Raw genomic sequence first — 13,575 nt, forward strand, 5'->3', positions numbered from 1 at the left:
AGTTCAAAATGTCTGATATGCCAGACTCACATAAACACAAGAGCCAGTCTGAAAAAGACCAGGAATATGACCATAACAAAGAATGGAATTTTAAGTTCTTGGCTATCTGAAATATACAAACATTGAACACGGGTGATACACTATGAATTACGTGTACATGTACATCTGTATAGGGCATTGCTGTTGCAATATGCACTTATATCTATTTCAGAAATTATTTTAAAAAATTGGGCAATTAATTTGTTTTCCAGAAAAGTAAAACTAAGAATGGAATAAATGCATAAAAATTTGTCTAAAAGTTCTTTGAACTGATACTTGAGAAACTTTTTTCAGAGCAAAACATTACACGGCGACCTATTGTAACTTTAGAAATAGTAAAAAAATTTGCTGCCTATACAAAATGTTGAAAAGACCCCTGCATTATTAATTTGGAGCATTTCTTACATTGACATAAAAACACTTCCAGTTCAAGAGATTGTGATAAAACCCCGCATTCTATGCTGAACCCGAAATTTTATTGACAGAGAATTTTACAAATACATGTATTTGGAATGTCGCTAGCCAGCTCTAACTGATAAAATATCCTGATCAAACTTGGCAAAAATGACAAATGGCATGAAGTGTACATCATTGAAAAAGTACATAGTACTTTATGCTTCCAACTCTTTTCGCAAATGTCTTCCTCAGATTCATAAGCTATGGGGTAAGAGACAAGTAAGTAAGTGAGTCATAGGCATTTGATTCAGACAGATCTTTAGTTACATGTAGGTAGTACTTAGGGGGCAAGGCTCTGTCTTAAGTGGGTGCCCATGCTTTGAGTATATGTTGGGCCAGCCTGGGTCCATTGCGCCATTGGTTGCATATTTTTTTATATATGGCACACAAAAAGTGTGGCATGTGGGTCCTCTTGGTGCACAGTATTCTGTAGGTCAATCTCAAAATTTCCAGGTTTTTTTTGGTTCTGTGTACGACACATTTCTGTTATTTACAGCACCAAATGGCATGTAATGGTCGAGATCGGAACAGTTTAAATCTTAACATATGAATTTAATTTACTTTATGTAAAAAGTTCAATCTTACATGACTGAACATAATGAAATATTTCTATGTAATCTTTGAACTGAAGTGATGTATTCTCACTGTGGATAATCTAGTCTTCATACATGTAATAGTTTAATATTATTGACATTGTTTATCATTTTCTTCTCAAAGTGTATACAAACAACTTATTTGTTGGTAAAATCTATTCTGTATAAACCAATATTGACACCATTTTATACTGGGGTACTCCAATTACGTTGGTGAAAATGATATCCTTCCAATTGAGTGCCGATCTGACCAGAAGATGCTAATGTTATTTATAAATAAAATTCAGACATTCATAGTATACTACTGTCAATGGGGCTACTAACGTATTTACACGTGTCCTGATGTAGACACCATTGACAAAAACAATACATTTTCCCGTTGTCTTCGTACTAAATTCTCCTTCATCTTAAAGATTAATAACGTCACAATTTAAAATTACATTGTTTAATTGACGTCAAAAGGTTTTTCGGAGATAAATCTGGGGTCATTCGGAGCAAAATGACAAGTGTGAATTCAAGTAATAATACTATAATAGTACTGACTACTGTTTATCCATCCCGAAAGACAGTTAAATCTTTCAATAAAAGTTTCTATTTTGTGGCTACACACACAAGAATAAAATTTTGTTCTTGCTGAGTATGTTGGTTATGAAAAGATTGCATGTAAATGAACTTCAGCAAGTGGACAGCTGTGAAAAGTTATCGACCTTGTTTTGTTTTCTTGGGATGGTTGCAAACACGCTTGAAATATTTGGGTTCAATCATCTTTCTTTTAAACGTACACACGACTTGGATGGTCAAACGAAATAGTGCTTCCTTTTCCGGTGAAACTATCGACATGGTTAGAACTTTAACTAGAAATCGTATAAAAATCATAGAAAATCAGACTCGGCTCAAATCATCCACTCAGAAAAATCTATCCATTAGAAAGATATAAAGTTTTTACTGGATTTTGGCTTCCTTTACAACTTTTTATCTCATTGTTTTATGAGAACATTTCACTTCAAAGGTCTTGTATCTTGGAAAAGCTAATTCTTCCCACAAAATTTAGATGCAAATGTAACACATCATTTAAAGTTGTAGTTTAAATTGAAGAACCGGAGAAAAACTCACAATGAATGTACGTTTATGATCACTCCATATGCGTGTCATTGCGGAACCTGTATGCTGTACGTCTTACTTTTAAGATGATGCAGTTTACAACCGGTAATTAACGTTTGTTTCCATATTAGACTGTTGGTGTCTTGGCGTATTGTAAAATATTTTAATTGTTGGATGTTTAATGAATGATATGAGCATGAATTTTTTTCAGGCACTCATTCTGCCAGAGAAGTTTCAACACATTCTTCGTATTATGAATACAAATATTGATGGCAGAAAGAACATCATGTTTGCCATGACTGCTATAAAGGTTCGTGTTTATTTTTCAAGAATTTATACGCAGGCTGTTCTCTCTTTTTTTTTTTTTTTTAACAAAAAATTGATGTGTAAATTGCTGAATTTGCTAATAATTTAAGCCTACTCCGCCTTCGTTATTTTAATCTAAACTTAGGAAATGCACTTTTTGATAATATAATCACAGAAAGATAATGCTGGAACACCTTTCTGTGGACAAAAGAAGGTTTGAATTTAATTTGGGAGTTACGACCTTTTATTGAGTTGGGGAAGTACATGTAGCTACCAAACACTTAACATTTTCTGGAAACAGTCCCTCATGCTATATTTTGTAAATTGCTCAGTGGATCTTTATTTCCTGTTGACAGTTTGCAGGATGGAATGGCATCATATGAAATAGTTCAAGTAGTGGTGTTATGAAAAAATATTAATGAAGTTCAATTTAAACTGGTAACTATTACTATAGTAAAATATGTTTTAGGGTATTGGTAGACGTTACGCTAATGTTGTCTGCAAGAAGGCTGATGTTGACATCACTAAAAGAGCTGGTGAACTTAGTGAGGAAGACGTGAGTCTCGTTTACTAACAGACAAGTTAGATAAGTTAAAAAAGAAAGTACATTGAAGTGCATGATGAAAGAAATTTTATGATACTGGTTCTGAATGCAGTGTTGTAGTTTTGGTCTTTCCCATGTCTGAATTTATTTGGGAACTTGCTTTTGGAGAACCTGTTGACTCCTAATATTTCAGTGTAGTATCTATCATTTCGCCTCCTTTATTAAGCCCTACAACTCTCCTTTTCATTTGTACACTTTGGAGTTGAAGTAGTAGCTTGCACTGACTTGGGTTTTTTTTTGTTTTGTTTTATTGTTGAATTAATTCAGTCATTTGGATGCTTTAAAAATGTTCGTAATTGTTTTTGCTTACATTATCTTCAATGGCCTAGTGTCTAAAATGTGAGTTGAAGTTATGGGACATGCCCTAAACAAAACCGTAAGATTGCAGAGATGTGTTTCTGATGGCATTTTTAACAAGTACTGTCTTTTGTTTACCCATTCTTTCACTACTGTCACCGAGAAGACTGTGTTGCTCATTGTGGCGCCATATTTGTTTGCAGTTAAATTTAATATTGGGCAGTGGACATAACAAAATTTGATAATTAAGAAAATTTGAACAAATTTTTGACAGAAGTGAAAAAAAATTGAGTCCCTGAATTTTCGGTGAGTTGGTGTATGGCCTAAAAGAGTTCAGTACAACTAAGAGTTTCGTAACCAGACATTTCACATAATCTTAACAAAAAAAAGTAACAAGCTACATTAAATGTATACCAAGTTACTGTTTGCAAGCCTATAAAATTTTGAATTGTCTTTTTATTGTAGATTGAAAAAATTATAACCATCATGTCTAACCCAAGGCAATATAAGATCCCAGATTGGTTCTTAAACAGACAAAAAGATGTAAAAGATGGTAAATTTGGCCAGGTTATGTCTAACGGTCTGGATAACAAACTCAGAGAAGATTTAGAAAGGTTGAAGAAAATACGAGCACACAGAGGACTCCGACATTATTGGGGGTAATAATTACTTAAGACTAAGTACAATCTGATGATAAATAAATCACAAATTCTTTTTAGGGCTCCAAGTAAAGAAGCAGAGATTGAGGGGAACTCATACATGACAATATATGTATATTCAAACTGTTTAGAAATGCCATCATAATTAAAGAAACAAGAAGATACAATTCAGAAATTAACATTCAGCTCATATAACCCATGTTCTTAGGAGATAAAAATTGTTTATGGGATCAGAACTAAAATTAAAATATGCAGCCTTTTTTTTGGGGGGGGGGGTGTATCACATTTTCAGGTTTTGCATGATTCTTACTTAGCCTACTACAAATTCAATACAATACAAAAGCTTTATTTAACCTACTACAAATACAATACAATACAAAAGCTTTATTTAACATCAATATTTTAGAACAATACAACATAAGCTCCTGGGAGCTTTAAAAACTTTTACTACTTAACATTTGGAAAAATGCATAACCCTAAAGTTCTGTTTCATAACATAATTTATGCATATTTGTAATTTTAGTTTGAGAGTGAGAGGTCAGCACACCAAGACTACTGGTAGACGTGGTAGAACTGTTGGTGTAGCCAAGAAGAAATAAACTGTTAATAAATGCAGTGTTCAGACTGTAGTTATTTTTTGTATATTTTATCAAAAGTATCATTTCTAAATGAAAAAAAAACTAGAAATCATTGTTTGTCAGCAGTTGGTTGTCATATTTTATAATTCTAATATTATTTTTCGTATTGCTGTCTTACGACATTTAAGTAGAAATTCTAGGATAATATGTTCATTCATCCATTTAAAATGAATTGTTACAAAACTAGCTTAAAATTGTTATAAGAATAAGAACTAATTACTTATGGATTGAAAATTCGAATAATTTTAATTCTTGCTTATGAAATTACAAATACTGTTAAATCAAAATGGAAGCTGACTGTTAGCAAAGAAGGATTTTTATACAAATTTGGTCTTACAATGGTGTAAGGCTGTCATCCTCATCGATAAATGACACTCAAATACAATAAAATCTATTGGATTTTCAATGTTGTAAAATAATTGGACAAAAATTTCATGTATTGTAGTTTTTGTCCAATTTGTTGAGTATTGGTTGATCTTTATAGAATTTTATAACAAGGTATATTGGTATGTTGTCATCCTTTAAGCATTTTCCTGATGTCCAGACAGTAACTTGGCAATTAGTGAATTTAGCTTTTTTGAAATGTGTATTACAAGGTGCTATACCCACAAAATGAAGACTGGGATTGATTTTTGGTTTCTAAGCCATGTCAGAATAAAAGTCAGAAACAAGTTTTTTCCCAATTTATTGACAATAACTTGCTGTTCTGATATTGAAAATTTGATTTTGTTATATTCCTTATAAAAATCCTCACCTGCTTTTTTCAATCGGATATCTGTTCTGGTTTTTAGAATTAATGGGGGCCAAAAAGGACCACAGCAAAAATAGGGACTTACAGCTCACCTAGCCAAAGGCCAAGTGAGCTATTGCCATGACTTTATGCTGTGGTTGATTACAATTTTTAAAAACTCTTCTCCTCTGACACTACTTGACCAATTAGAACCAAACTTGGTTTGAATGTTCTTTGGAGTAAACTACATAGAACTGTTGTGCAGAATTTTGATCCGTCGAAAAAATATGGCCACTGTTATTAAAAAATAGAACATACGGGTCGGACAGTAGTTTCTAGCATATATCTCCAAAACTTAAGTCCAGCTAAATTCTGATATAGGGTAAAAGTGTTCAGCTTCATGATATCTGGTCAATTTTTTGTTTTAATCAGTTTAGCCATGTTGGAGTTATTGCCCTTTTTCAACATTTTTTGCTATTTTTAATGTTATTTCAAAAACTTCTCTGACACTACTTGACCAATTGGAACTTAACTTGGGAAGAATGTGCGTAGGGCTATCCTGCATAAACTGATGTGGGAATTTTTGAAAACATGGCCGCTGTTACTAAACAGAACATAGGGGTAAGACCATTTTTGCATATATCTCCAAAATGATTAGGTTTAGCCTAATTCTTTCAATAGCTGAAATGATCCTTATTAATAGGGCTATAAAAGTTATCCAGTAACTCCTTGTAAGAGTTACAGACCATGAAAGAGGAAAAAATGATTTTTTTAAACAGTTTTCAGGCAATATCTTGAAAACTATAATAGAAAGAAATTTTCAATTGCTGAAATGATCCTTATGATGAGTACTACCAAAGTCTTTTTTGAGTTAAAATTTTTGGACTTGTTAAATTTATTGCCCTTGGAAGGCAAAATTCTACCAGGTGAGCAACTCCTGCTCCTGGGAGCCTCTTGTTTAAATTTTTGGTGCGATGTTGAAGATATTTTTTTCTATTGGAATCCCAGCCTAAATACAAGAGCTGTAAGAAGTCGCCATCCCAAGTCAGGGTTTTGAGTCAACCCTCGCTCCCTCAAACCCCTGACATCGCTCATTCATATTTAGCGGGTATCGTCCAGCCGATTCCAATTGGTTGCTTCTCCGGGTGCCAAGCACCAATGAAAACCGATTTAACACAAAATGTCTGTGGAAAGGTAAACAATAATACGAGGTAATGGACGATCCGATATAGTAACTGAAAGTTGTATGATGTCACAAATGATGCAATATGAGCAAAAATTTTAACTGTTGATTCTGTTTAGAGTTTTTACTGAAAAAATGACGTTATGTGTAGCCATTTTGCAAGTTATATCGAAGAGTTTCTATTACGAGTAATCTGATTGGATTTTGGATCCACGTTAAGTTTAAGTAACTCGCTAGATGGCCCTGAACGATGCCCGCTAAATCAGAATGATTGATGTCAGGGGTTTGAGGGAGCGAGGGTGGACTCGAAATCCTGACTTCGGAGGATGTTAGAAGTATACTTACCAAATTAACCCTTTCATTTATTGTTTTTGAGATGATGCGGTACAATGTGATCCATGAATACTCGTGGATCAGCCCTATACTTAAATTGAGTTGCAAAATAGTATGTATCGCTGTGTCCATAATGAACTGTCTGTCGGATCCCTAAATTTAGTGTGTCAACACTTGCCTCAACTAAACTGAGTACAACCGGCTGTGGTCGTATCAATCTGTGCTCGGGGAAGTTTTTTTTTATTTATACTCCAGTAAGAGTATATGGATGAGGATATTGTTCCACAATAATCTTTACCACTACGATCATTCGGAGATTGTCTTCAGGGTTTAAGATTTGAACCGTTTAGTAATGAGGTGGGCAGAGAAACCAGTGTTTAGACAGTAAATTGACTGAGTTTTAAAATCGCAATATATTGTGTCATACCACAGAGTTGGGACTTGAGCCGAATTGAATTAGGAGTCAGAAACAAGCATTTTTGTGATTTTTTTTTGGATGGCAACTTGAGTAAAAGGGAATAGATAGATCTCTTTGAAATTATAACACGAAGCGTCATATCCCAAAAGGAAGGTCTGAATTAATTTTGGAGGTTGGTGATTGGAACCATTTAGGAGCTAGGGTCACTTTGATTCTGTTCAAATTCTTAACCTGTGTCAACTGTCTAATGACATTATAAATTTGGTGTGTCCCTACTTGCACCTACTGTTCTGGGTTTGACCTCTGCTGTTGTTTCAAGGAGCGACACGTTAAACATTTTATTTAGTCAAAAATATATTAACCTCGGGAGCAATCGTTTTTCCCATGCAATCTTCAATACTAGAACAGTACCTCTTCACAATGAAATTACCTACCCAAAAAAGCATTTATTTTTTAATGAATTTGAATCCTTGCAAATATTTATTATATAGGGCTGTTTTAAAACAAAATATTGCAGTTGTACAATGGTATGGCGAGATCCATAAAACCAAGGCCAGTTTTGATTGGTCTTTATACGATCGCAAACAAAATCTGATCATAGTAACGGATATCTCACGTTTTGTGTGGGGGATCTCGCCTTGAAACATGTTTTAGTTAAAATGATCACAGATAAGGCAAAGGTCTTAAAGTAAAACTTCTTTCACCTTTAAATGAATTTCAAATATTGTGCAATATGTCTCCAATTCAGTTGGTGTGTAATTGAAATGTTTATGTGTGTCAAAAACTTATATTATGTCCACATCTACCCCAAGTGATCAGTTCAACGTGCTGCACTGCTCTTTTATTGAATTGTTACCATATCATGAAGGAAGTAAGGGTCGTAAAGCAACTCATTTTTTTCTCCGGTAGAAACCAGAATAAAAGATTATTTCTATATAAAATTGTACTTGTATACGTTCCATATACCATAAAAAGGTTTGGATGTTTTTAAAGGTTTGGCTGTATAGGAATTTGCTGCCTAAATAGGGATTTATAAGCAATTTCTAAAGCTTCATATTGACTGATTAATATCTTGCAACATATAATTTTATTTGACCACTTCATATTCACAATCCAGATTCAGAGCTATATCAAATGAATGTTTCATACTGAGGGTTTGACCTGCATGGTCGTATCAAACTTCGTCATTTTACCTTGAAGACTTAGAATATAGTTGAATTATAGGGAGAGATCACACTTTTTTAATTCGTCATATTTAGCAGATTTTTTTTCAAAAGCACAAAGTATACTATAATTTCATATTACAAGTTTGTTTTTGGGCTGGGCGACCTAAGGCTTTTTATTAAAAATATTAAAAATCATAAATATGTTGGATATTATTGAGTTATAATAATAACCCGACAATTTGGCATTCTTTTGTTGTTGACATTTTCGGGGTTGTTACATGATATATTTTCCTGGTTTCTATGCAAACACTCGAGTAAACGTGGATGGATCTCTATATCAGAAATTGCGCATCAACTAAGATGGTACGAGTTATTGCCTTAAAATTAAAGAATCAGGAACTGAAAGGGTGAGAAATTAACATTGTATTAATCGTCTAAATACAAACTTAAGTTCTTTGGTCAAGTCAGGATCTAGATTGTATCAAAAATTTATGCACAATTTAAATTCAGGGCAGTATCAAGTTTGAATGTTGTCTGCGCAATCCCACGCAATTGATCGGGTTCGACCTCTGCGGTTGTTGCGCTCTCTTATTGTCAACTGATGGATACTCGATGAGAATGCTCAATATACATTTCCGCGAGGAAAATTCTTTTGTTCTACCCAACCCTACCTAGCGGAAGTGTACATTGAGTATGCCCACCAACTTAACACAAAAGGGTCTATTAATAAAAAATCTGTGAATCTACTTTTAGTATACTATATAGACTAATCTTTTGAAACTTTCTAGGATCGTTGATCTGAATATTCCATATACAATCCACTATTTGTGCGATTCGTGGTGCGGTTTAGTAAGCGAATGTAACCTCAAGTTATAGGGAGCACAATTGACTTTGCTTATATATATATAGTGTATATTGGGCTTGGTCGACATAGATGAATGTAAACGGGTTTTCAGATCCAATTCTAGATGCATGTTCATTAAAAAGATAATGATTGTAAACAATGGCTGGTAAGCCATACCGAACATTTTTTTCATATACAATAACTAGAATTATAACTATTGATTTATATTACATGTATATAATACCAATATTAATGATAATGGACTTTTTTTTCTCATTTTTTTACCCTAAAAAGTGTGGACCGCGGCTTTAGGCCCCTTTTTTGTAATCTCGGGATCATCCCAATGAAAGCTGACAGAACTTTATTTATTGTAGGGTAAGATATTACTAGTATTTAGGCACCGACAATTTTATTAGTGAGGAGGCAGGGAAGGATCTTTTTGAAAAGATAGAATGTTCCAAATTTTGAAGAAAATGTGTTTTTTTCACTCATCAATTAAAAAAAATAAGGATTCTACATTCTCCCCATCAGTTAACAAGGCAGATTTCCAAATAAAAATGTACTAATTACATAAAAATGAAGATAAAGAAAACAAGACACCACACTAAACAAAAGCACTTGCAACTGAAAAAAAAGAAGTGACATCAGGTGCTCAGGGAGGGTATTAATGTCTTGTTTCACCAGCGATTACTTCCATATATTGTAAAAGAGTAAACAATAATGTAGCTTTCCAACACAATTTGTCAAGTCATGATGTAAATACGTGTAATATCGAAATGATGGATTATGATCCAAAATAGAAAGTTAAATGTCAGACTTTAAAAAAATCACATGAAAAAAAACTAAAAAAAAAAACAAATACTATAATAATACATCGGATGATTTGGTCACCAACCATTGAACGGTTGATGTTTAACTTGATATTATTCATGGGCTGAGAGGGTCCACCTTGCACCCATCCCAACTCCACTCATTAACTTCATATGGTATACCTCCCATTACCGAACCAATTTGTCGCTTAAGAATATTCTCGGATTCCTTTCCAGTATAAGCCTATATCTGTACCCCACTGACACAAAACAGATGTTTGTGACTTGTAAGAGTAATCAAGGGAACCAAGGTTATAGCGGTAATCAAATGAATATAATCCAGGGACAAAGAGCAGACATGGAAAACAGACATACACAACAAAGAACATAAAGTAACTAAAATCATACATACAAAGTAACAAAAGTAAATGAGCAACTCGGACTCCACTAAAAATTGGGAGCATGGACCAGGTGCACCGGTAGGGTAAGCGTCCTCTGCTTTTCTAGAAACACCCGCCGAGTTGCTCATAAAAAGTCAAGTCCGGGTAGACAAACGAGGAAAGGCAAACTAAGACCCGTTGAATAAATCAGTTTTCATGATGCTGATGGATACATAACGATCTACGAGTTCATGATGACCACCATAAAACTTCTGTAGTGATGACTTCAATCTTGTAGCAACATAACCCTGTTCCAGAAGCCTATTTGTTAGAGTTCTAGCGCGATACAAAATGTCTGCGTAGTTATGGCAAGCTCTGCAATTGTCTCAATCGTTCGAGCGTCTAAGTCTTCTTAGGACATCATGTGTAAAGAAACTAAATATATATATAGGAATCATCGTGTAACCAAATGTCAATCGTACCATAAAAGATGCGGCAACAACCGGGAAATATGTAAATTGACATACCAAGTGTATTTATGCTTCAGTTAAAAAAATGGATTATTGGGTACCTTCTGTTCATTTCTATTACAAATAATAATTCTGGTTCTGTTGATGACTTGTGGCAATTTTCAGTCAAAATTTATCAAAAATTGCAAAAATGGGTTTTCAACTTCACAAAACGTCTCAAATTTGGTAGCATTCGATAGACAATTCATTTTTCTACATAATGAAACCACACCACTAAAACCTAATTTTCATGAAAAGAATTTTAAAAAAGTTTAAAATATTACCCCTACTCCTAGAATACTGGTCACAATGTCAACAAATTATCATTCACAGCATACTGCAACACCCACATTACAGTCATTCATCATAAAGATAATAATGCATCCGACATATCTCCATTCAGGCGCTTACATTTGCCTTTTGGGGTCACAATTATTAAAAGATTATTAAAAATCTACATCTTCGCCAGTATTGACATAATTTAGTTTCTCAAATAGAAGAAGTTATGGAAAGTACAATTTCCACCAAGACTTGTACACAATTCTTGCGTGCTTCATCTTTTTATTACATCATATCTAAGATAGTTATTGGGGTTGTAAGAAAATGTGTATAATTATATTCACTCGTCAAAATCACTTAAAAATAGTTAAAACATATGGAAACTACAAGTATGCTCCGGTGCTTCTATTTTTGATTCATGTCAACTGCTAAAATAGACATTGAACTTGACAAAAACGAAAAAGTAAGTACATATTTACCTCGCGTAAGTGTGCACTTTCCCTACTCACAAAACGCCCTTCGTTGTCATCGTTGAAACAGAACGTCACAAACGTACGTAAAATAATTGTCACTAAACGAACAAGACTGCACTGGTATCTCAGCTGTATCATTTAGTTTCGAAGTTTTGGCAAGGTTTTTTTTATTTTAAAAATACCCGACGTCATATGTTATTATAATTTACAAATTTAGAATGGAGTATTTTCTTTTGTGCATGTAGCAATCAGAAGTACTCGGCGTTTTTCGTCGAACAAAAGGAAGTCTGTATTTTCCAGGTACACTATTTACACACCACTTGCCTTTAATTTGGACTGTCATAGGGTCGTTATTTTATATCCCGGATTTCGTTTCGTCAAAATCAGAGTGTCATATAGCGTCGGTGGTGTAATGGTTAGCATGGTTGCTTTAAAGCAAGCGATCCCGATTCGACTCCCGGTCGACGCATGTATATAAGGTAGTACTATGCGGTTAGATCAAGTCTAAAAATTTGGTCTCATTTTGTTGAAATGAAACTGTTTTGAGGCAGTCCACACAGAAATTTCAAGTGTTTTTTTTTCATAAAAATGTACATATTTTTCTAATCTTTGGTTATGGAGGTTCCAGTGATTCATAAGTAAATTAGCCAACCAGGAGCCACGGTAAAAAATATTGCTAAAATTTAAACTCTTTCTAATTTAAATTTGCAATTCTAATTTTCACAAATCCCCATTTTTAGAGTAAGTATATTATATTATACACCAAACTATACGGAAATAAATTGAATATAATATTGTCATTGTGAAGATAGTAAACATATTCTTTATATTATGAAAAACAACAAAAAAATGGGAAAATTTATTCCAATAGGAAAACTTGATTTCCAATTTGGAATATCGATTTTCCAATTATAAAAACCAGTTTTCCACTTGGAAATTCACTTTTTCCAATTGGAAAACAAAATTTCCAGTTGGAAACTTTCTTCCCCTTGGAGAAAATAATTCCCGTTGGATAATTGTTTTTCCAATTGAAAAAAAAACCATTCCAATTGGAATATTGTTTTCAAATTGGAACATTATTATTCCAATGGGAATCATTTATCAATTAATTGCTCCTATTGGAAGAAGAGTCTCCAATAGGAATTTTCTTTTCCAATTGGAGTTTAAAATGTAAAATTGTACAAGGCAGCTGTTTAGTACTAACATAAAAAATACACATTCTTAAAACTGACCAAATTTCATAATAAATATAACTGCTATACAGAACAATTGTCCACTTTATTATAAATCAAAAACTTGAATTTTCGAAGTAAGAGATCAAATGTGATACTAACAATTTACAGAAGAGGCTTAAAGCATTTTTGAGTCATTGTCCTGTATTAACTGAATAACTAATGTTACTAAACCCTCCTTGTGATGAATATAGTTTAAAAATCCTGATTTTCAAGCGATTAAATATAAAAGTAGAAATGGAGATTTAAATATTTCAGAAAACTTCACAAATATAACTGAAAACCCAGCCTTGTACCGACATGTCAATGACAAAGGTACAAAAACTGTATACCATTATACCCTGGTCATAATTAGCTTCTGTTGTTTCTTTTTAAATTAAACTCTACTTATCGTTAATCATTATTGAGTTTTATAGATGAAACCTATCAATAAAATTTCATAGTGATGAAGATTGTTAAAATCTTAAATACCGATATTTGATATTTATGTATATTTTTTTATGATTTCGACTGTAAAAAAAAGAAA

At 33.3% G+C, this 13,575-nt stretch overlaps 2 protein-coding genes across 6 annotated transcripts in view; one reads left to right on the forward strand and one right to left on the reverse strand.

Annotated features, from left to right (window-relative positions):
* The window catches only part of LOC148612401 (vacuolar protein sorting-associated protein 52 homolog), a 39,519-nt gene extending 27,649 nt beyond the window's left edge, over nt 1-11,870 (reverse strand). For 2 of the 5 annotated variants that reach the window (XM_088593788.1, XM_088593782.1), the window contains exon 1: nt 1,632-1,813. The gene's annotated coding sequence lies outside the window, so the exon portion shown is untranslated. Of the gene's footprint in view, nt 1-1,631; nt 1,815-11,823 lie in introns of those variants that run through there. The other 3 variants (XM_088593789.1, XM_088593783.1, XM_088593784.1) reach the window with 3 other exon arrangements.
* Nucleotides 1,810-4,684, forward strand: LOC148612402 (small ribosomal subunit protein uS13). Its single transcript, XM_088593796.1, has 5 exons — nt 1,810-1,929; nt 2,401-2,499; nt 2,965-3,051; nt 3,862-4,055; nt 4,579-4,684. Exons 1-5 carry the CDS (start codon nt 1,882-1,884, stop codon nt 4,652-4,654), a joined length of 504 nt encoding a protein of 167 aa, XP_088449922.1. The 5' UTR covers nt 1,810-1,881; the 3' UTR covers nt 4,655-4,684.
* Nucleotides 11,871-13,575: the final 1,705 nt, after the last annotated feature.

This window comes from Perna viridis, chromosome 7, assembly GCF_037379345.1.
Source record: "Perna viridis isolate PV_CMFRI_1.1 ecotype Kerala chromosome 7, ASM3737934v1, whole genome shotgun sequence".
NCBI lineage: Eukaryota > Metazoa > Mollusca > Bivalvia > Mytilida > Mytilidae > Perna > Perna viridis.

Excerpts from the sequence above, each read along its gene's own strand:
- LOC148612402 (XM_088593796.1), top strand. The coding sequence starts at position 1,882 with ATGGTCAAACGAAATAGTGCTTCCTTTTCCGGTGAAACTATCGACATG. Across the intron at positions 1,930-2,400 it reads CCGGTGAAACTATCGACATG|GCACTCATTCTGCCAGAGAA; the intron begins GTTAGAACTTTA and ends AATTTTTTTCAG. Across the intron at positions 4,056-4,578 it reads GGACTCCGACATTATTGGGG|TTTGAGAGTGAGAGGTCAGC; the intron begins GTAATAATTACT and ends TTGTAATTTTAG.